This window comes from Ursus arctos, unplaced genomic scaffold (assembly GCF_023065955.2).
Source record: "Ursus arctos isolate Adak ecotype North America unplaced genomic scaffold, UrsArc2.0 scaffold_5, whole genome shotgun sequence".
In the NCBI taxonomy this organism is placed as follows: Eukaryota; Metazoa; Chordata; class Mammalia; order Carnivora; family Ursidae; genus Ursus; species Ursus arctos.
Window position 1 is genome coordinate 62141014 of NW_026623067.1, and position 22259 is coordinate 62163272.

At 36.1% G+C, this 22259-nt stretch overlaps 1 protein-coding gene across 1 annotated transcript in view; it reads left to right on the forward strand.

Annotated features, from left to right (window-relative positions):
• Positions 1–22259, forward strand: part of SCAMP1 (secretory carrier membrane protein 1) — a 119763-nt gene that overhangs the window by 21541 nt on the left and 75963 nt on the right. Inside the window, exon 2 of the mRNA XM_026498738.4 lies at positions 4382–4459. Coding sequence (XP_026354523.1) covers positions 4382–4459 — 78 coding nt within the window. The remainder of the gene's footprint in view (positions 1–4381; positions 4460–22259) is intronic.

A 22259-nucleotide genomic window follows, 5' to 3' on the forward strand; every position in this document is an offset into this window, starting at 1 on the left:
TTAATTTTTTTTCCAAATAGGGTATTTAAATTCTTAAGAATGTCTATACTTCTTGAAAGTCAATAAAATAGAAAAGCCTAGTATATTCCTTTAACTCAGTAAAATGAGACTATCTCAGATTATTTTACTTGTTAGAAACACAGATTCTCAGACACCATCCCAGACATTGAGGTACGTTTAGAATGAGGTTCAGTAATCTGGGTTTTAACAAGCCCTTCAGGTGATTCCAATGTGTGCTGAGTTTGAGAACCACTGCCATAGAAGTAACCAAGTTTCCACTTGAAACAGTTTCATTTTGTTGTGTTGAAAAGAAAGTGCACTATTTTCCTGCCAAAGCTTTGGAATCATTAGTAAACAATCAGCTCAACCAATGTTTTTTCTTTTCTTTCCCTTTCTTTCTTTTAAGAGAGGGAGAGAGAGAATCTTAAGCAGGCTCCATACCCAGCAAGGAGCCTGACCTGTGGCTTGATCTCACAACCCTGAAATCATGACCTAAATCGAAATCAAGAGTTGGATGCTTAACCGACTGAGCCATCTAAGCGCCCCAACCAATGTCTTTTCTTGATAAAGTTGTGATTGTGGTAAATTCTATTTTTAAAATGTATCTGATGGAAATAATATATATAGGCATTGGAAGGTCTTGGCTTCATATTTTGTCTCAGACATACACTAATTGGCCTTCAGTTTCCTGACCTTTTTCAAGGCCATAGCTTCTTTGTCTGAAAAATAGAATAATACCATCCATCAGGGAGGGTCATAGCAGGGATTGGAAGTAATATAAGTGCTAGACACTTAATAGGCTTTAAAAGATTATTCATTATTGGGGCACCTGGGTGGCTCAGTTGGTTGAGCGTCCGACTCTTAGTTTCTGCTCACGTCTAGATCTCATAGGTTGGGAGATCATGTCACCTGTAGAGCCCTGTGCTGGCTCATTGGGGAGTCTACTTGAAGATTTTCTCCCTCTGTCCCTCCCCCTAGTCGTGTACACACACTCTCTCTCAATATAAATCTTTAAAAAAAGATGTATTCATTATTAAATCTTGAGCTTTGCTGTTTTCTTCCAGTTTACAGACTACAGCTTCCTCAATACTATTTACATTTATTAAAACTAATTTGAAACGTTAGTCATGGAATAATTCAGAGATAGCAGTTCTTTATCTTCCTTAATTATTCTTGGCAAATCCTGTACAGATTCTACTGCTTTGTCATCTAATACTACATTATGGAGAAATTCCAGACCAACTAGAAGTGATCTCAGTTCACTCGACACAGTGATTTTGTTAAACTGCCAGTTAACTCTCAGTCTCGATTAAACTCTTCTAGAATCTAGAATGAAACCAAGTACATTTTTGTTATTGTAGTTAAAAGTAGAAAATTGGAAGAATGATTTCATTCTGCATCTCTTTGGAGCTAAGTTATACCTTAGGTAGGATTTAAAAAAAATTAATGTGAATTTTAGGACACTTGATAATTTGCTGTGCGTATTTATAAAATGAGAATTGGGACTCATTGGACTCACTGTATTTCGCTAGTATTGAAAGAATGACATTGATGGCATGAATGTTGGCTAGGATCCATCTTTTTCACTCTACATTTTGCTTCCCCTATTGGTTTTCTTTTCTTTTTTTTTTTTTTTTTTTAATTTTCATGGCTCCAAAGTAAAAACTGCAAAACAAGGTACATTCAGCAAAGCTTAGCTTCCAAGCCTGTGCTCTCTTGTCGCTATATTCTTCATCTCCCCAGAGGTAATCATTCTTACTAGTTTGTGGATTTTTCTTGTTTTTTAAAAAAAAAATAATTTATTTTTTATTAAAAAAATTTTTTTTTACGTTTTACGTAAGTTATCTCTACACCCAACACAGGGCTCGAACTCAGTCACATGGTCTTCCAACTGAGCCAGCCAGGGACCCCTGGTTTTTTCATCTTGTTAAGCATTTAAGTAAACACAGACACATTAATTTTTTTCTTTGAATAAGAGGTAACATCTTACTTATATTGTTTTGCACCCGTTTCACTCATTCCATGGCAGTATATAGATTTTCTTATAGTATTTTACAACTGCATAATACTCAGCTGTATAGTACTTTATCATGTACATGTACCATAGTTTATTCAACTATATTCTATTGATAGGCATTTAGGTTGCCTTCAGTCTTTTGCTATTATAAATAGTATTTTGCCAATGTATCTTAGGAATAACTTCCTAGAAGTGAGATTGTGGGTCAAAGTATAAATGTAGATATAATTTTGCTAGCTATTGCCAACTGTCCCTCCAGAGAGGTGGTATTTCTTGATTATTACTGGTGCTACTATCCTGAGGAATTACTCTTTGGATTTTTTTTCTCTTTTGGAGTGGTAATAATCACTCAAACAGTATTACTAGGAAGGTATGATTAAATAAAAAAGACCTATTTATGTATTTTTTGTATTTAAAGAAGGGACATTCTAATTTGGGAAAAGGGAGTTGTATGAAGATCCTTATGATTCTGTGAAATAAATGTTGGTGGAGATAAATACCAAGCTCTGTGGAAGCACTTAGCCTGGGATGTAATGACTTGGGTATATCAGGAATTTTATTGGTTAGCATATGAAGTGTTCTTCAGATTGAGTCTTTAAGGAAAAGGAGATTGCTAGGCTTATCCTACCTTGAAGAGTGTTCCTGCCAGAGGAAGCGGCGCCAAGGAAGAATATGGTGCTGAAGACTCCTAGGTCACCTGGTTTTGTGGGTAGGGAGAAGGGGAGTGGGCATTGAGACTGCATCTGGACCATAAGGATTTAGGTCTCTACTTGTTGACCCTAAACCCACTTAAAAAAAAAAAATTTTTTTTTTTTTTTTAATTTTTAAGAGATCTCTGCACCCAACATGGGGCTCAGACTTACAACCCTGAGACCAAGAGTTGGTGCTCCACTGACTGAGCCAGCCAGGTGCTCCCCTAAACCGACTTCTAAATTAAGATAACCACAGCGGTGCCAAGTTGAAAAATTGGATTAAAATATTCATGTTTCTCTTAATTTTCTCCCTGAGGCACACATTCTCTCTTGATAATCTTTCTGTTCCTCATGTTTTTGAATAAACTTGGGAAGAGAATGCTGGAAAGTACAGTGATTTCATTGTTGAGCAAGCCTAAAGTTTTTACTTTTTGTCTGTGCCATACTTTTAATTTATCATTACATGTTGCTTTTTGCCAAGTTCAAGGCTCCCTATGCAATAGCTTGTTTGACTTGGTAGAGAGTGAGGATCTGGCAAGGGGATGGTCCTGTGAGAGAGTTTATGAGTCTGGAAAGGTAGGCAGGGAGGGACTAAGCTAGATAGTCAGGAGTCTTGTATCTCATTTTGAGGAATTTGTACTTTGTCTTGGTGGAGAGCCTCTAAAAAACCTGAAATGAGTGAGGAACAGAGGAGAGGGGTTGGAGGAGGGGAATGACAAGTTAAGCTTTTCATTTTTGAGAGGTAATTTTGATGACTGTGTCGAGAAAGTGGATTGGAGAAACAATGTAGATGAGAGAGCAGTGCTTCTCCAACCAGCAGCAGCATCATGTGGGAACTTTTTAGAAATACAGATTCTGGTGCCCTATCCCAGAACTCTGGGGGTGGGTGCAGCAATCTGTGTTTTGTTCTGATGCATGCCAAAGCTTGGGACTAGGGATAGAAAAGTCAAGAGGCTGTATTACAGGTTGCAAATGCTTTTTCATGTTAACTATGTAGTTGGGTTTTGTTGAGATGTTCATATGTGTGTGTCTTAACATTCATTCACAAAAATAGATGAACTCTCTAGGATTTGGGGACTTATTTATTTGAAAGCCTAATATGAAAAGATTTGAAAAGCTGAGATAGTATGGTAATGTATTATACTTGAAGAAGGCGAAATAATTCAGAATAAAGTAAACGTAGTCAAATTAAACTGTTGGAGTAGAATATAAGAAGTAGGTGGTACTTAATCTTGGATGCTCTAGATGTCCATGACATTGATCTGTAATGTGGTACTTGTATCTGCAGTAGGGAAAACTGATAGAAGATATTGAAAAAAAAAAAAAAGGGGGGGGGACAGGAACTCATTGTGGAACCGAAAAGAAAGGATGGTGGGTTTGACCAAGATTTGCTAAGATGCTCTTGTGCAGTCAGTTCCACGTAGCTGTTTTCATTCTTTATATAATAGCAAATTTGCATCTAACTCCGTTTTTTCATTGTGGATGTGAGGGCTGTGGGTATAAATTTCAACTTTGTTGGAATGGGACTGAGTAAATCTGATAATCTTCTTTATTTTCCTCCGTTAGCTTTACCAGGTGACCAAAAGCACAGATAGAGCAAATGCTTAGTAAATATCAAAACTGTGCCTTAAATGATATGTAATCTTTTTTCCTCCTTTGAATTTTATTCTAGGACCCATCGGTTACACAAGTGACAAGAAATGTTCCACCAGGACTTGATGAATATAATCCATTCTCGGATTCTAGAACAGTAAGACCATCTTGATTGTACTACTTTTAAATGTTGAAATTAAGTAGGAATTGTATTTCAGTTATGATTGCTTTTTTGGTTGATTGGTTAAACTTGTATAAAATAAGCTGTTAGTGTTTTATTTATAATTTAGAAAGTTACATTTATTTTAAACAGAAAGGAATATCAGTAATAATCGAAAATTACCATGATGGATTTAGTGAAATACTACAAATTTTATGTTCTACATTGCTACTAATCCGTCTAATAAGTCAATCTTACCATAGTTCTTTAAACAGGAAAAGGAAGTGCTTTTTTGGTTTAAGTGTTGTCTTGATGGTAATGTAGGGGTGATGTTTTATACAACAGAACATTCTACTCTGTGGTAGATAGACTAGAACCTCTGGAACTTCACTTGGCTTAGGAATATACTCTTCTTAAAATTTAGTCTTCATATATGTAGGTGTATGAAAAAAATCCTTAAGAAACAGGGTTCTCTACCCTGGATGCATATTAGAAGCACCTGGAGAATTTTATTACATTTCTCATTAGGGCCCTACTCTCTCACAGTTAGGACCCTTGTGTTCTTTTGTTGTAGCTGTTTTGGTGATTTTATTCTGAACAGTTTTGAGAACTATTGGGGTAGGTTCTGTTGAGAATTCTTCCCCCAAATTTCTCTAGCAAATAATCTTGTTACTGTACTTTGAGTGGTCTCTTGGTTTAAACACCGTTGACTTTTGAAATATAAGTCATCCTGGTGAAGATAGTGAAGTTCTTCAGTTGTATGCTTGGATTTATAGATCAGTGTAATGATTGTTAATTGATCATCTCTTCCTGATGTGTGTTTTCCGTAGTCTGGAAGATAATTCTCAACTTTATTGCAGGTTTTAGCTTAGAAATTTATTCAAGATGTTTTGTGTTAACATTTTTGTTTTAGGAAGAGCTTTGTACAAAGTAAAAGCATTAAAATAAGAAAGAACTTTTACATTTCACTTTATTTCAAAGCCCTTATTTAACAGACTTTGCTTATGTATAGCCAGTAAATTTCAGATTGAACCATTGGAGACGGCCAATGAGTCGACCAATTTTGACATGTAAAAATGGCAATAGCATATAATTCAGCCGTATAGTAAATTTGTGCTATGAATGTATGTATGAGAGTGCATTTGGTTGTAGTTGAAAGGGAGAAAAAGAAGAGCCGGTATATTTTATTCCACTATATGTAGTTCTTTTAATATGATTTTGGGGGCTGGAGATGGGAACAAGGCTTGTTAATATTTGCTGGTAAACAATGAAAAGAGGTTTTCATATAATTTTTTTGTAAGATTTTACTAGCAAGAAGTAAACCTTTTAAAAGTAGCAACTTTAGCTTGTTCTTATCGGTAGTATTAGTACTCTTTATGAAGTTGTTTACTTTGTGTCATGTGCTTTACCTATCATTACTGAATTCCTGTATCATTCAAAATGGATATTTTTTATTTCTGTTTTACTGATAAAAGAATCTGATAAAGAATGTGAGACACTGGTCATCCAGATAGTGGCAGAATTGGTTTAACTAACATCTCTTTTCTCTAAAGTTTGGCTTTTCCATTTTGCTAGTTCTGTCTTTATTGAAAGGTGCTTAAGAATAAAAGGTACAGTCCTGGTCTACAAAAAATTTCTTACCTAATTGGAATTTAAAACAATTACACAAAGAAGATAGATCCAGGAAAAATAAAACATAGAAGTGTGAATTATAGTTTGAAACATATAGTTTTTGTAGTCAAGGAAAGGTTTTCTGAAAGAGAATAGTCTTATGTAGGTAGCTTGGCAATACAGACAAGCCAATTTAAAATGAAACATTTGATAGAGTGTCAGAACCAGGGAAATGTAAATTATTATAACATGTGCGTTTTCCACTGAACTTTTTTACGTGATTGAAATTGTAGTTGAAATAATAAAAAAAAATCCTTTGTTTTCTCTATGTATGGTATCAGAAACTTGTCTTTTTTTTTTTTTTAATGGTTTTGACTATTTTCCAAAACAGATTAGATGTATTTGGATAATTGATTTAAGTGATATGTTAGAACTCAGTCCAAATACTGTTTTAGTTGATGGGTGGTATTCATATTTATTTTAGAAAAACATTAGTGAAAATGAAGCTTCTGAATTGTTGCGTAAGGGTGTGGTGAACTGCTTAATGTCAAGTAAGAAGATCCATCAGCAGAAGGAGTGTATAAACTATAAGATTTAGAAAAAGTTCCTGTTTTTTGTTTCTTATTTAGATTTTCTTTTATATTTAGTTTTATGTTTAAATGGAACCTAAGGTATTTAATGAAGGCAACAATTAAACTTTTTTTTTTTTTTTTAAGATTTTTCATTTAGTTATTTGAGAGAGAACAGAGTGAGCAAGAACATGAGTCAGGGGGAGAGGCAGAGGGAGAGGAAGAAGCAGGCTCCCTGCTCAGCGGGATCATGTCCTGAGCCGAAGGCAGACACTTAGCCAACTGAGCCACCCACGCAGCCCTTAAATATTTTAATAATAATTTACATACTCACTTTTTATTATAAATTCAGAGAAAGGAGTTGTCCCAAGATACATTACAATATAGGCTAGGCCGGTGTGTTGGCAGTATAATGGAGGGCTGTTGAGCACTTGAAATGTGGCTAGTCTGAATTGAAATGTGATTTAAAAGTGGACGGTAGTCTTGAGTTAGAAAATAATTTTTTGTGTGAACTCAAAATGAATTTTCCTACCGAAAATTATGTTGAGCATGGTGGGTAGGTTCCCTGGCCTACCTTCTAATATTTAATGAAAAAAATACTAGAAAAATGGGCTCATCCTCGAGAACTGGTGTGTATTTATGAGGGAATGCTTTCCTTTAAAACAAGGTAATAGTTTAAAATGTCTGCTACAGAGTGATTCTCACTAGTTTCAGCCCCTGGTAATGGCATTTATGGCTTTAAACAGAATTTCTTCTGGTAGGTACTGAAGTATAGGAATTAGGGACACTGTGTGTGGGGGAAGTGTGGTGCTGCTTATATAAATTCTGAGTGACATATCTCAGGGCCTAGTATACTGTCACATTTTTATTCAGGGATAGGTTGCTTGCTTTTCTTTCTGTTCTGCTAGTTGTTGCCATAGATGATTTCGGTCACATAAAGCAGCGGCAGGATCTGTATCTTCTGGCAGAGAGAGAACCAAGAGAAGAAAATTCTAAGTATTGGCATGCCCACATTTTAAATTTCTTTCTTCCTTCCTTCCTTCCTTCCTTCCTTCCTTCCTTCCTTCCTTCCTTCCTTAAGTAAGCTCTATGCCTAGTGTGGAACTTGAACTCACGATTCTAACCGACATCGAGTCTCATGCTCTACTGACTAAGCCAGCCAGGTACTCCTGGCATGCCTACATTTCTACCATAAGGAAAAATAAATAATTGGTTTATGTGAGAACTGCCTCTAAGATAATTCTAGACATTAGGTAGACTGAGAGTCTTAAGACCTGGATTCTAAACTAGGCCTTACCACTGATAAGTTGGTGACTTTAGGCAAACCACCTAATATCCTTGGATATCTTTTTTTTTTTTTTTTAATGGGTAATGATGGAAGTAGAGAGGAAGATGTTGAGTTAAATAGTTTTTAATATCAGTTTGTCTTGAAACTGGGTGAAACTTTTAGCTCAGGGACTGACTGAATATATTTGTACACAAGTAGTTTACCTATCCTGCAAAAACATTTTCTACACCATAATAATTGTACTTTCTCTTGCTGTGCGTTTCTTTTTATCTTTTCTACTTTGCTTCTTGTTGTCTTGACTTTGTTGAAGCTGATTATCTGTCCTTTATGGAACCAATTTTCTTTATTTCTCTTCTTATTTAATGATAACTATTGACTTCTATCCTCCTATCTAGCCAAGTGCCATTGGCTAGAAATATCTGAGGCTTTTTTGGCTCAAATAGCTTCTTTTCCTATCTCTAATATTTGCCACATCCTGTCACTTATATCTCCAGGAGATATTACCTGTCTGTCCTTTTCATTCTTACCAAACTATCCTAATTCATGTACTCATGTGAAATAATACAATGGCCTATCTATTTACCTTTCTCCAGTTTCTCTCCTCTCAGCTTAAATTCCACATTCAGTTATTATAGTCACTCCCTTGTCTTCCCTTCTCTCCCTTACTTTGACATAATTACTAGGCTAAAACCCAGGTTCTGGTTATGTACAGTTCTGTCTACTTGTGCTTTCTGCCCCTACCCTAGCAGCTAAATATAGCTGGAAAAAGCATGCCAGAGGGTCTCACTCTCAGTTACTGACCGGCTCAGTAGAAAACTAGAACACTAAATATTCTGGTTATATAATTGTCCACTTTCTTTTTTCTCTCTCCTCATCTGTAAAATTTCTCCCCCTATGCTCACTCTTAGGTGATGATCTTATTTCACAGAGAAAATTGAAGCAGTCAGTAGAGAATGTCCATAGACTCCCATCACTGCATCCACCTACCTGTCAGCATTTTACCCATGTTCTCTGCTTGCCTGTTATTTATAGATGAGCTGCGTATTTGTGCTTCTGTCTAATGTCATCCCCTCTATTTCTGCAGTAGATTCCATGCATTCTCACCTTAGAACTTTGCAAATTGCTCCCTCCTACATCATTAGTTTTTTCCTTCTGTTGGATCATTCGTATCTTCATAGAAATATGTTGTTTTCTCCCATCTTAGAAGAAAATCACAAAAATTTATTTAACAGCTTTATTGAGATACAGTTAATTTGTCCTTTTAAAGTATATAATTCACTGTTTTCTGGTGTCATCAGGATTGCCCAACCATTCTCAGATTCTAATTTTAGAGTATTTTTGTTTTACCCCCAAAAGTCAGACCTTTCAGCAGTCACTTCACATATCCCTTCCCTCTCCAGCCGTATCCAACTACTAATTTACTTTTTGCCTTTCTAGATTTGTCTTTTCTGGACATTTCATATAAGTAGAATTGTACAATATATGGTCTTCTGTAACTAGTTTCTTTCACTTAGCATTATATTTTCAATATTCAGCTGTGTTGTGGCAGGTAGCATCAGTACTTTATTCCCCTTCCCTTTTTAGATTTTCATACCACATTTTATTTAGCCATTCATGAGTTGATGGGCAGCTAGGTGGTTTCGAATTTTTGGCTCCCATGAGCCTTCGGGTACTACTTTTTGTGTAGTCCTATGTTTCCATTCCTCTTGTATATATACGTAGCAGTGGAATTGTAGGGTCATATGGTAACGATGTGTTCAACATTTTGAGGGGCTACCAGCCTGGTTTCCAAAGTGGGTACACCATTTTACATTGTCATCAGTCATGTGTAAGTGTTCCACTTTTTCTGCATCCTTGCCAACACTGGTTATTGTGACTTTGTGCTTATAGCCATCCTAGTGGATGTGATGTAATCTCTCCTTGTGGTTTTGGTTTGTGTTTCCCTGATGGCTAATAATATTGACCATTTTTTCCCTTCCTTCGTTGACCATTTGTGTATTTTCTTTGGCGAATGTTTAGATCTTTTGCCCATATTTAAATGGAGCTGTGTTTTTAATAGTGAATTGTGAGAGTTTGTTAAATATTCTAGGTACAAGTCCCTTATCAAATATGTGATTTGCAAACATTTTCTCTCATTCTGTGGGATATCTTTTCTCTTTATTAATAGTGTTCTTTGCATAGAAGTTTTAATTTTGATGTCACATTTGTTTATTTTTTCTTGGGTTGCTTGTTATTGGTGTTCTAAGAAACCATTGCCTACCTCAGGGTCCTAAAGATTTACTCCTATGTTTTCTTCTAAGAGTTGTTCAGTTTTAGTGCTTACATTTAGGGTTATGATTGGTTTTGAGTTAATTTTTGTATATGGTAAGAGGTAGCTGTCCAACCTCTTTGTTTTGCATTGGATATCCACTTGTTCCAGCACCATTTGTTGAAAAGACTATTTTTTTCTATTGGAATATCTTGGCACTCTGGTTGAAAATCAATTGATAATTTAGGAGTTTATTTTTGGATGCTCTATTCTGTTGATATCTGTGTCTATCCTTACTCCAGTAGCACACTGTCTTGATTACTGTAACTCTGTAATAAAACTTAATCTTATTTCCCTGTCCAGTTCATTTATGGCATCCCCTTCCGTGTAAAACTTTGCTCTCCATTGCTGCAGAAATCCTCTGAAGGGTAGTCTACTTATTTTCGTTTCTCAGTCCTTTCTCTTGAAAGATACTTCAATGAAGGTTTTGCTTCTAACACTCCACCAAAATGTACTTGTCAGGGTAGCCAGTGACTTCTACGTTGCTAAATTAGTGGTAAATTCTCACTCTTAACCTTAATCAGCAGCACTGACAGTTGATCAGTATCTCATTCTTTTTTTTTTTTTTTTTTTTTAATTTATTTGACAGAGCAAGCAGGAGCACAAGCAGGGAGAGCAGAGAGGGAGAGGAGGAAGCAGGCTCTCCGCTGAGCAGGGAGCCTGATGTGGGGTTCAGTCCCAAGATGCTGAGATCATGACCTGAGCCGAAGGCAGAGGCTTAACTGACTGAACCACCCAGGCACCCCTCACCATCTCATTCTTAGAACATTTTCTTCATTTAGCTTTTGGAGCAGTTCAGTTTTTCCTTCTCAGTCTCCTTTTTTGGTTTGTCTCCTCCCCCTGCATCTTCACCTGCAGTATTGGAGAGTACCTGGCATTAGGCTTTGCTTCTCTTCTTCATCTGTGTTTGCTTAGATGGTGACTTCATCCAGTTTTATAACTTTAACTTCTATCTATAGCTTTAAATACATGTGGGTGACTCCCAAATTTACATCTCCAGCACAGACCTCTCTTCTGAACACCAGGTTCGTATTTTCAGCTGCCTACTAGATATGTCTACCTGGATGTCTTAAAAATTGCAAATTTGGCATCATGAAAAGTGAACTGAGTCCCTTGCTTATAAACCTGCTCATTTTCAGTCTTTCTCCTCTCTGTCCTACTAGTTGCTTAGGCCAAAACCTTGGTGGGATTTCACTATTTGCATTTCCTTGTATCTCATGTCTTTCTGTCAGGGAATCCTGTTGGCTCTTCTGCAGAAATACATCCAGATCTGATCTTTTTTCTCCATAGCCACTGCTTGGCTTGAGCTGTGATCAGCCCTTGCCTGGATTACTGCAGTGGTGGTTTCCTGATTACTCTTTCTCCTTTCACCTTTGCCCCATTTCAGTCCCTTTTCAACTCCATGATCATGTGATCCCTTAAAGTTGACCATTTGTCTCCTGTCAAGAACTCTTCACTAGCTTTTAATTTTCTTCAGAGTAAAACCAAGAGTCCTTAAAAGAATCTGGTTCCTAACAACTCTCTGTTCTTTATCTCCTCATATTCTTTCTCTCATGTATTCCTATAGCCAGCATACTGGTCTTGGTTATATGTGCCAGCCATTCTGCTCACTTTCCTCTGGCTGTTCATTCCCTCTACCTAAGATGGTCTTCTTAGATGTCCACAGATACCTGCAGGGTTGACTTCTTCACTTCCATAAAGTATTTACTCAAATATTGGCTTCCCTGACCACCTTTGTAGAATTGAATCCACTCAGCCTTTATTCGATACCTTTACCCTGATCTTTGTTGTTGTTATTGTTGCTCCATAAAATTTACTGCTTTCTGAGATACTCTAAAATGTGTTTATTATGTATATTGTTTATCTTCTATTGCTAGAATGTAAACTCCATGAGAAGTAAGGTTGTTTACCTGTTTTGTTCATTAATGTATCTCAAGTGTCTATAACTTGGCCATTGTAATTGATCAGTAAATGTTTGATTAATGTATGTATGAATATGTATAGTCACGCCTCTCTTCCTTCATTTACCTTTCTCTACTTGGAAACTCCCATCCACGTATATTCCTTCTTTCCTCCTATTGTGCACCTCTTCCCCCAAGTATTCTAATCTTTAAAAGCCTTATTTTAAAATGGTTATCTATTCTGATAAAATAATTTCTATTTGTCCTGATTCTGACATTAATATGTATAATTTTCACCACCCTTAATAACAAGAGAATCTATGTTAAGTATAGCTACAGTCAGTTCTTGTCTGCTTAGAGACTGAAAAAGTCAATGAAAGCTGCAAAAGTTTCAGGTTTCTTTTGGCAGCCTCTTAAACTTTGTTGCCTTAGAGAGGCATTCTCAAATTTCAAGGTGTCTAAAACTCACTCTGGGGAGCTTATTTTAAAATGCAAATCTTTTCTCTTCATTTCCCTGAGTTTTTGAATCTGTGTGTCCATAGTGGGGATCAGAGTTTACATTTTTTTAAAGATTTATTTATTTGGGAGAGCGAGAACGAGCGAGCTGCGGGGTGGGGGGAGAGGGGCAGAGGGAGAGGGAGAAAGAAAATCTCAAGCAGACTTCCTTCTGAGCATGGAGCCGAGATGAGGGGTTCCATCTCAGGACCCTGAGATCATGACCTGAGCCAAAATCAAGAGTTGGATGCTTAACCAACTGAGCCACCCAGGTGCCCCAGAGTCTGCATATTCAATAAGCATCAGGGATTTCTGATGCAGGGTATCTATAAACACATTAAGAATCCTTGCTTTAGACCCTGAGTAAACTTAATGAACTTTATTGGTTCACAGATGGAAGAGCAAGAACAGGAAAAAATAAGGAGAAATTTTCTTGAATAGGTATCTAGAATATGGAAGAAAAGCAAGAGGGAGAACATACATGTGTTTGTGCGTCAGAAAGATAACTCATGGACCAGTGCCTTGAAGGGATCTTATATATTATTTATTTAATAATGAAACATCTTTAGAATTTTCAGTGCAGAGAGCTTATTAGATTATAGAAGAATCTCTATACTATTTGTTGCCATGATTGTTATAATGTTTTTAATTCTATTGAGCCAAAGTATATTTTGAAATGAAAAAATGTTGGACATTTTTTCATGTGTCTGTTGGCCATTTATATGTCTTCTTTGGGGAAATGTCTGTTCACGTCTTCTGCCCATTTCTTGACTGGATTTTTTGGTTTTTTGGGTGTGGAGTTTGATGAGTTCTTTATGGATTTTGTATACTAGCCATTCATCGATAAGACATTTGCAAATATATTCTCCCATTCCATAGGTAGGCTTTTACTTTTGTTGATTATTTCCTTTGCTGTACAAAAGCTTTTTTTTTTTTTTTTTTTAAAGATTTTATTTATTTATTCGACAGAGATAGAGACAGCCAGCGAGAGAGGGAACACAAGCAGGGGGAGTGGGAAAGGAAGAAGCAGGCTCATAGCGGAGGAGCCTGATGTGGGGCTCGAACCCACAATGCCGGGATCACGCCCTGAGCCAAAGGCAGACGCTTAACCGCTGTGCCACCCAGGCGCCCCTGTACAAAAGCTTTTTATCCTGAAGAAGTCCCAAGTAAAATACCAATTTTTTTAAATTGAGGTTTTTACAATTTTAGTTCCAGGATAGTTAGTATACAGTGTTATGTTAGTTTCAGGTGTACAATATAATGATTCAACAATTCTGTACATTGCTCAGTGCTCATCATGATAAATGTACTCTTTAATCCCCATCACCTATTTCAAGTATTTTGTTGTTTTTGATGCTGTTGTGAATGGGATGGTTTTCTTTTTCCATTGCTTCATTATGCATGTAAAGGAATGCAACTGATTTATATCCTGTCACTTTACAGAAATCATTGCTTCCAACAGTTTTTGATAGACTTTTAAGGATTTTATATATGTAAGATCATAACATCAAAAAAATCATAACTTTATTTCTTCCTTTCCCAATTGCATGCCTTTTGCAGAAATGGAAGTCTTGAGTGGATGGTTTCATTAGTTTTCTTTTTACTTTATGTGCAAAGGTAAAAAGTTGAAGTAGAATTAGGAGCCATCCTCAGAATAGGTCTTTAATAATTATGGCTAGAGCCTTAATTGTTTGAGGTGGCTAATCAAGTAAATTGTGGCTGAAGAAAATACTGGATCCCAGAACTGGACAGTGATCTAACTAACATCTACAGATTTGAAGAAATTATTAGGATAATAGCTATTAGGTTAATTTAACTGCTTTCAGAGTTTTGTGCCTCTCCAACCTTTCTCATCATTGCTATACTACAAGCCACAATGACCACATATATCAAATTACTAGCTCTAATCCAGCCTTCATATTTATGAATTGATTGTACTTAATGCTTCATTTGTGATTTAAAGCAGTAATGAATTTATAGTAAATTTTCAACTTGGGTGAATTTTTGGATAGTATCTTATGTGCTTTTTCTGAAGTGTGCTGCCAAACTAACTTTGCCAGTCTTTTTTTTTTTTTTTTCCCCTTGGTCATTGTTCTGTTGTCTACATACTAAACCAAGAGAGGGATACTTAATGGCCATTCTTTTCTAGTCAGAGAACAGTTAAGATTGATCAGCTATAGTTTTGCTGCTGCTTAATAGATAATGGAGTGAGAGGAATAAGCAATTGGAACAGAGAATTTATAATTATTTTGATAACAAAAGATGATCATGGAGATAAAAAAAAACCTAGAAAAAATTTTAAATCTCACTATCCAGAAATAATCGCTATTAATATTTTGATGTATTTTAATAAAATTTAAAATTAAAAACTGACATAGTTTTATAACTTTTATCACTTATTGTCGGTACAAACTTTTCCAGTTTCATTAAATATTCTTTCAGACTTTTTAAATAGATGCATAAAATGATCTCCTATGGATAAAACAGTTTATTGATTTTCTTATTTTGGACATTTGGGTTATTTCTAATTTTTTGCTTTTGTAAATAATCCTGTGGTGAGAATCCTTGGCAAACACATGTTTGTGCCTACCTTGGGTTATTTCCTTATGATATTTTTTTAAGACTAGTTATTTGTGAGTCATAGAGTATAAATACTTCTATGGCTGTTGTACATAATACTAAATTAAGCTCCAGGATTATTATAGGAACTATAATCCCATTATCAATGTGTGAGAATACCCATTTTATATCTTTTCCAAAATGTGATACTCTTATGGTGGTAATGACCTAAAAAAAATTAGATGAAGCTTACGTTGTTTTTGATTACTAATGAGGGGTTAACATTTTTACTATGTTTATTTTGTGTGTATTTTGTAAGCTGCTTGTTGAGGGCTTTTTAAAATGCATTTTTCCTCAATAACATGTTCATCTATTTTTTTTTATCGATTTGTATGTAGTGAAATGTATTAACCAGTTGACGGTTATGTGTGTTATTAGTTTTGCCCTTTAATCTTGGTCATGAAATACTTTATATCATTCAGCTTCTTAGTATTTACTAGATATATTACCTTTTCATTATGATTTCTTTCATCTCATCCCTTTTAAATACTTAGAATACCTTTGCTTCAACACAAGATCAAATAGTCATCTGTATTATTTGTACTATGCTATGGTCTAGTGTTTTTATAGTTTAACAAAAAAATATCCATTTGAGATTTTTTCCAGTGAGATATAGAAAACTGATTTTTTCCCCCTAAAACATTTAAGTAGTTGTCTTGGCACTATTTTGGTGATCTTTACTGTTCCCATTGTTTTGAAATGCTATCTTGGTTATAGGCTTTAATTTTTATATATGCTGTTATTGTATATATACTGGAATTCCAAATTTTGTTATTTCAGACTTCGTATTTTTGTATCTCCTTGTTGTAAAATATGTCACTCTTTTTTCATTTGTTGATTACTAGTGAGTTTGAACCATTAATTAATATTTTTATTGACCATTCCTGATTTTTTCTTTGTATTGCCTGTTCAGATCTTGTGCTTCTTTTTCTTTTTCTTTTTCTTTTTTTTTTAAGATTTTATTTATTTATTTGACAGAGATAGAGACAGCCAGCAAGAGAGGGAACACAAGCAGGGGGAGTGGGAGAGGAAGAAGCAGGCTCTCAGCAGAGGAGCCTGATGTGGGGCTCGATCCCATAACGCCGGGATCACGCCCTGAGCCGAAGGCAGACGCTTAACCGCTGTGCCACCCAGGCGCCCTTTGTGCTTATTTTTCTGTTAGCAGTTTATAGTTCTTTCAATTTATAGCAAATCTTTATTCTGGGTGGCATTATATATGCATTATAACCAATTTTCTCTAGTCTGTGATTTGACTTTTCACTCGATGTTAAGGTTGAATATACAGATTTCCCCCACTATGGAAAAGTAGAACACACCTATAAAACTTTTTGTAAGCCAAGCTGGCGTAAAGTGAAGGGTATTCCCTGCTTTCCAAAACTTCATGTTACACCACTCTACTTTTACAGAAGACCTACATTAGTACCTGTTTTTGCTAACCTAAAGAAATCTGATTGTCTTTGATTTTTATGAGAAAAGCTATCACTGTACTAATGCAGGTCTTTTGAAATGGTGTAAAGAACTTTCAAGAAGCGGGGGATACATGTAGTTGAACTTGTCTATCTTTATTGTTTGTGTGTTTTTCTAATCTTAATTTAACAAGTACTTAATGAGCATTTACTGTGTTGCAAGCATTGTTTTAGGCACTGGAGATATATCATAGACAAAATATACAGAGATTCCTAGAGCTTACATTCAAGAAGCTCTTATGTACCCTAAGTTCATAAAAATATTAACCTGTATTTTTTTTTTTCTAAAAGTGTTTAAGTTTTGCTTTTTCACTCTCAGATCATCCACCTGGAATTTATTTTTGTGTGGTGTGAAGTAGGAAATTTAGTTTCACTACTAAATCTGGGTAGCCAGTTTTCTTAGCATCATTTATTGACTAATACATCATTTCTCCCCTGTCTTACAGTGAGTGTCCCCTCTGTTGGATATCAAGTTTCTGCAATTGTGTGGGTCTGTTTCTGTGTCCCTTCTGTTTATTGGTATATTTTTGTATCTTTGCCATCTGTACCACCTCTTAATTACTATATCCTTATAATAAGCTTTGATATCATAGGTCTGCTCTATTCTTCCTCAAAATTGTTTGACCTGTTCTTAGCCCTTGGCTTTTGTATATGAATTTTAGAATTAGCTGTATTCTCCAGTTATTTCTTCCATTGTGCCTAGCTTCCTTTTCAGGACTGCTACTTGCTGAGCCAGGATAAAATCTGGTACATTGGTGGGGTCTTCTTCTGGCTTTGACAGTTTAGATCTTTGAACTTCCCTTTGCAGCCACTTGCTCATGTGCTTTCTTGAAACTCTTTTCCTTTTTTTCTTTCTGTTTTCCTTTTCCTATGGCCATTTAAAAGAAAACTTTAAAAAATAAATATATATATTTAAAAAATTAAAATAAAAAAAGTATATATTTAAAAAGGATATATATAAAATATATATTTAAAAATTTAAATTTTTAAAAAAGATTTTTATTTATTTGAGAGCGAGAGAGAGCGTGCAGCAAGCAGGGTGAGGGGCAGAGGGAGAAGCAGGCTCTCCGCTGAGCAGGAAGCCTGATGTGAGGCTTGACTCCGGGATTCTGGGATCATGACCTGAGCTGAAGGCAGATGCTTAACCGACTGAGCCACCCAGGCACCCCTAAAAATATATTTTTTGGCTTAAAAAAAAAGTAATAGTATTTTGCCCGGGGTGGGGGTAAATAATAAAGACGTGTATAAAGCAAAAGGTGCAAATCCCACTGATAGCAGTTTGCTGAGAGCTTCCAGATATTTTTCTGGGTGTGTACAAGTGTGTGTTTATAAAAGCAAAAAAATGGTGATATGTATTCTGTAGTTCACTTTATTTCATTAATTATTTAAAAGGCAGTCTTCTGTAACTCTAACTCATTCTTTTTGATGGCTACATGGTATGTTTATACAGTAATTTAACCAGTTCTCCTTTGATGGACTTGTAGATATCTATTTGCTCTTTGATCTTGCAGCTGCTTTCAAATACTGCTGGTTCCATTGGCAAAGTGGAGGTTGTGCAGTTTATTTTCCACCTCCCTCATGCTTCCCCTCTTAGTCTTTTCAAAGGGTATGAGTGGAGTTCTGTCAAAGCACTCCTATTTACTTTTTCAAAAAATCATTTTTAAAAAAAATCTTGATAAGTGTACTCTTTAATCCCCATCCTTTATTTCACCCATCCCTCCACCCACTTCCCCTCTGGTAACCATCAGTTGTTCTCTGTAGTAAAGAGTCTGTTTCTTGGTTTGTCTCTCTCTTTTTATCTGCTCCTTTGTTTTGTTTCTTAAATTCCACATACAAGTGAGATCATGATATATTTGTCTTCTTCTGACTTATTTCACTCAGCATTATACTCTCTTGCTCTATCCATGTTGTTGCAAATGGCAAGATTTCAATTTTTTTTAGCTAACACTGCAGTGTGTGTGTGTGTGTGTATACACGTCTTCTTTATCCATTCATCTATCGATGGACACTTGAGCTGCATCCGTAATTGGGCTACTGTAAATAATGCTGCTATAAACACAGAGGTGCACGTATCCCTTTGAATTAGTGATTTTTTGCTAAATACCCAGTAGTGTGATTCCTGGATTGTAGAGTAGTTCTGTTTTTAATTTTTTGAGGAACCTCCATACAGTTTTCCACAATGGCTGCACGAATTTGCATTCCCACCAAACAGCGCAAGAGGGTTCCTTTTTTGTCACATCCTCCCCAAGACTTGTTGTTTTTGTGATTTTGATTTTAGCCATTTTTACCTGTGTGAGGTGGTATCTCATTGTAGTTTTGATTTGCATTTGCCTGATGAGTGATTTTGAACACCTTTTCATGTGTCTCTTGTCCATCTGGACGTCTTCTTTGGAGAAATGTTTGTTAATGTCTTCTGCCCATTTTAATTGGGTTACTTGTTTTTTTGGTGTTGAGTTGTATAAGTTCTTTATATATTTTAGATACTGACTCTTGATTGGATGTGTCATTTGCAAGTAGGTTGCCTTTTAATTTTGTTGATTGTTTCCTTTGCTGTGCAGAAGCTTTTTATTTTGATGCAGATGATAGTTTATTTTTGCTCTTATTTCCCTTGCCTCAGGAGACATAGCCAGAAAAATATTGCTAGCCAATGTTAGAGTAATTACTACCTGTGCTGTTTTCTAGGATTTTTATTGTTTCAGGTCTCACATTTAGGTCTTTAATCCATTTTGAGTTTAGTTTTGTGTATGGTGAAAGAAAGCGGTCCAGTTTCATTATTTTGCATGTGGCTGACAAGCTTTTCCCAAAACCATTTTTTGGAGACACTTTTTCCCGTTGTGTATTCATTCCTCCTTTGTCAGAGATTAATTGGCCATATAATTGTGGGTTTATTTCTGGATTTTCTATTCTGTTGATCTAATGCATCCTTTTTTATGCCAGTACCGTCCTGTTTTAACTACTACTGCTTTGTAACATAACTTGAAATCTGGGATTGTGGTAACTCCAGTTGTGTTTTTCTTTTTTAAGATGGCTTTGGCTGTTTGAGGTCATTGTGGTTCCAAACAAATTTTAGGATTGCTTGTTCTAGTTTTGTGAAAAATGCTGTTGGTATTTTGCTAGGGATTGCATTAAATGTATGGATTGCTTTGGGTAGTATAGACATTTTAACAATAATTTTTCTCCCAATCCATGAGCATGGAATGTCTTTCCATTTCTTTGTGTCATCTTCACTTACTTTCATCAGTGTTTTATAGTTTTTGGAGTGTAAGTCTTTCACCTTTTTAGTTAGATTTATTCCTAGGTATCTTATTATTTTTGGTGCATTGTAAATGGGATTGTTTTCTTAATCTCTCTTTCTGCTGCTTCATTATTAGGGTATAGAAATGCAACAGAGGCACTGGGTGGCTCAGTCACTTGAGCATCTGACTCTGGATTTTGGCTCGGGTCATGATCTCAGGGTTGTGAGATAGTCCCTTGGAGCTCACTTGGGATTATTTCTCTCTCTCTCCCTCTGCCCCTTGCTCCCTTCTCTCTGTCTTAAAAAAAAAAAAAGTGATGCAACAGATTTCTGTACATTGATACTGTATCCTGCAACTTTACTGAATTCATTTATCAGTTCTGGTAGTTTTTTTGGTGGAGTCTTCAGGGTTTTTTGTTTTTTTTTTTTAAAGATTTTATTTATTTATTTGACAGAGATAGTGACAGCCAGCGAGAGAGGGAACACAAGCAGGGGGAGTGGGAGAGGGAGAAGCAGGCTCCTAGTGGAGGAGCCTGATGTGGGGCTCGATCCCATAACGCTGGGATCACGCCCCGAGCCGAAGGCAGACGCTTAACTGCTGTGCCACCCAGGCGCCCCAGCAAATAGTGAAAGTTTTACTTCTTCCTTACCAATTCCTTATTTCCCTTTTTTCCCCTAAAGATTTTACTTATTTATTTTGAGAGAGAGGGAGAAAGCGAGCAAGTGTGTACACACATGCACATGATTGCGGGGGAGGGGCAGAGGCAGAGAGGGAGAGAGAGAATCTCAAGCAGACTCTACACTGAATATAGAGCCAGAAGTGGCTCAATCTCACAACCCTGAGATTATGACATGAGCCAAAATCAAGAGTCAGATGCTCAACTGAGCCACCCAGGTGCCCCAACCATTTTTCTTTTTCTTTCTTTTTTTATTTTTAAGATTTTATTTATTTGAGAGAGAGCAAGCAAGAGAGAGAGCACACATGAACAGGGTGAGGGGCAGAGGGAGAAGCAGACTCCCCGCTGAGCGGGGGGCCTGATGTGGGTTTTGATCCTGGGACTCCAGGATTATGACCTGAGCCGAAGGCAGACACTTAATGACTGAGCCACCCAAGCGCCCCCTTTTTTTTTCTTTTTGTTGTAGGATTGTTGTGGCTAGGACTTCCCATACTATGTTGAATAAAAGTGGTGAGAGTGGATGTCCTTGTCTTGTTCCTGACCTTTGGGGAAAAGCTCTCAGTTTTTACCTATTGAGTATGATGTTAGCTGTGGGTTTTTAGTATAAGGCCTTTATTATGTTGAGGTATGTTCTCTCTAGACCTACCTTGTTGAGGGTTTTTATCCACGAATGGATATTGTACTTTGTGAAATGCTTTTTCAGCATCTGTTGAAATGATCATATGGTTTTTATCCTTTTTCTTATTGATGTGATATATCACGTTGATTGATTTGCAAATATTGAACCACCCTTGAATCCTGGGAGTAAATCCCACTTGATCGTGGTGTATGATTTTTTTAAATACATTGTTGGATTTGGTTGGTTAATATTTTGTTAAGGACTTTTCCATCTATTATTCATCAGAAATAGTAGCCTGTAGTTCTCTTCTTTAGTGGTATCTCTATTTGGTTTTGGTATTTGGGATATTGGCCTCATGGAATGAATTTGGAAGTCTTCATTCCTCTTGCATTTTTTGGGAAAGTTTGAGAAGAATGAGTATTAACTCTTGCTTAAATGTTTGGTAGAATTCACCTGTGAGGTTGTCTGGTCCTGGAATTTGGGTTTTTGACCACTGATTCAATTTCATTGCTGGTGGTTGGTCTGTCCAGATTTTCTGTTTCTTCCTGTGTTAGTTTTAGCATGTTATATATTTCCAGGAATTTATCCATTTTTTTCTAAGTCCAATTTTTTGGCGTACTGTTAAATTGTTTGTACTTCTGTGGTGTTAGTTGTTTCTCCTCTTTCATTAGTAATTTTATTTGGGTGCCCCCCCACTTTTTTTTCCCCCCTGTAATGAGTCTGGAGGGATTGATTTTGATATTGTCACAGAACCACCTCCTAAATTCATGGATCTGTTCTATTGTTTTTTTCAGTTTCTAGATCATTTATTTCTGGTCTAATTTTTATTGCCTTCCTTTTCCTGGGCTTGGGTTTTTTTCTTTTTCTAGCTCCTTTAGGTATAAGGTTAGGTTGCTTACTTGAGATTTTTCTTACTTCTTGAGGTAGGCCAGTATTGCTATAAACTTTTCTCTTAGAAGTACTTTTGCTGCATCCCAAAGATTTTTATTTTTTTAAAAGATGTAATTTC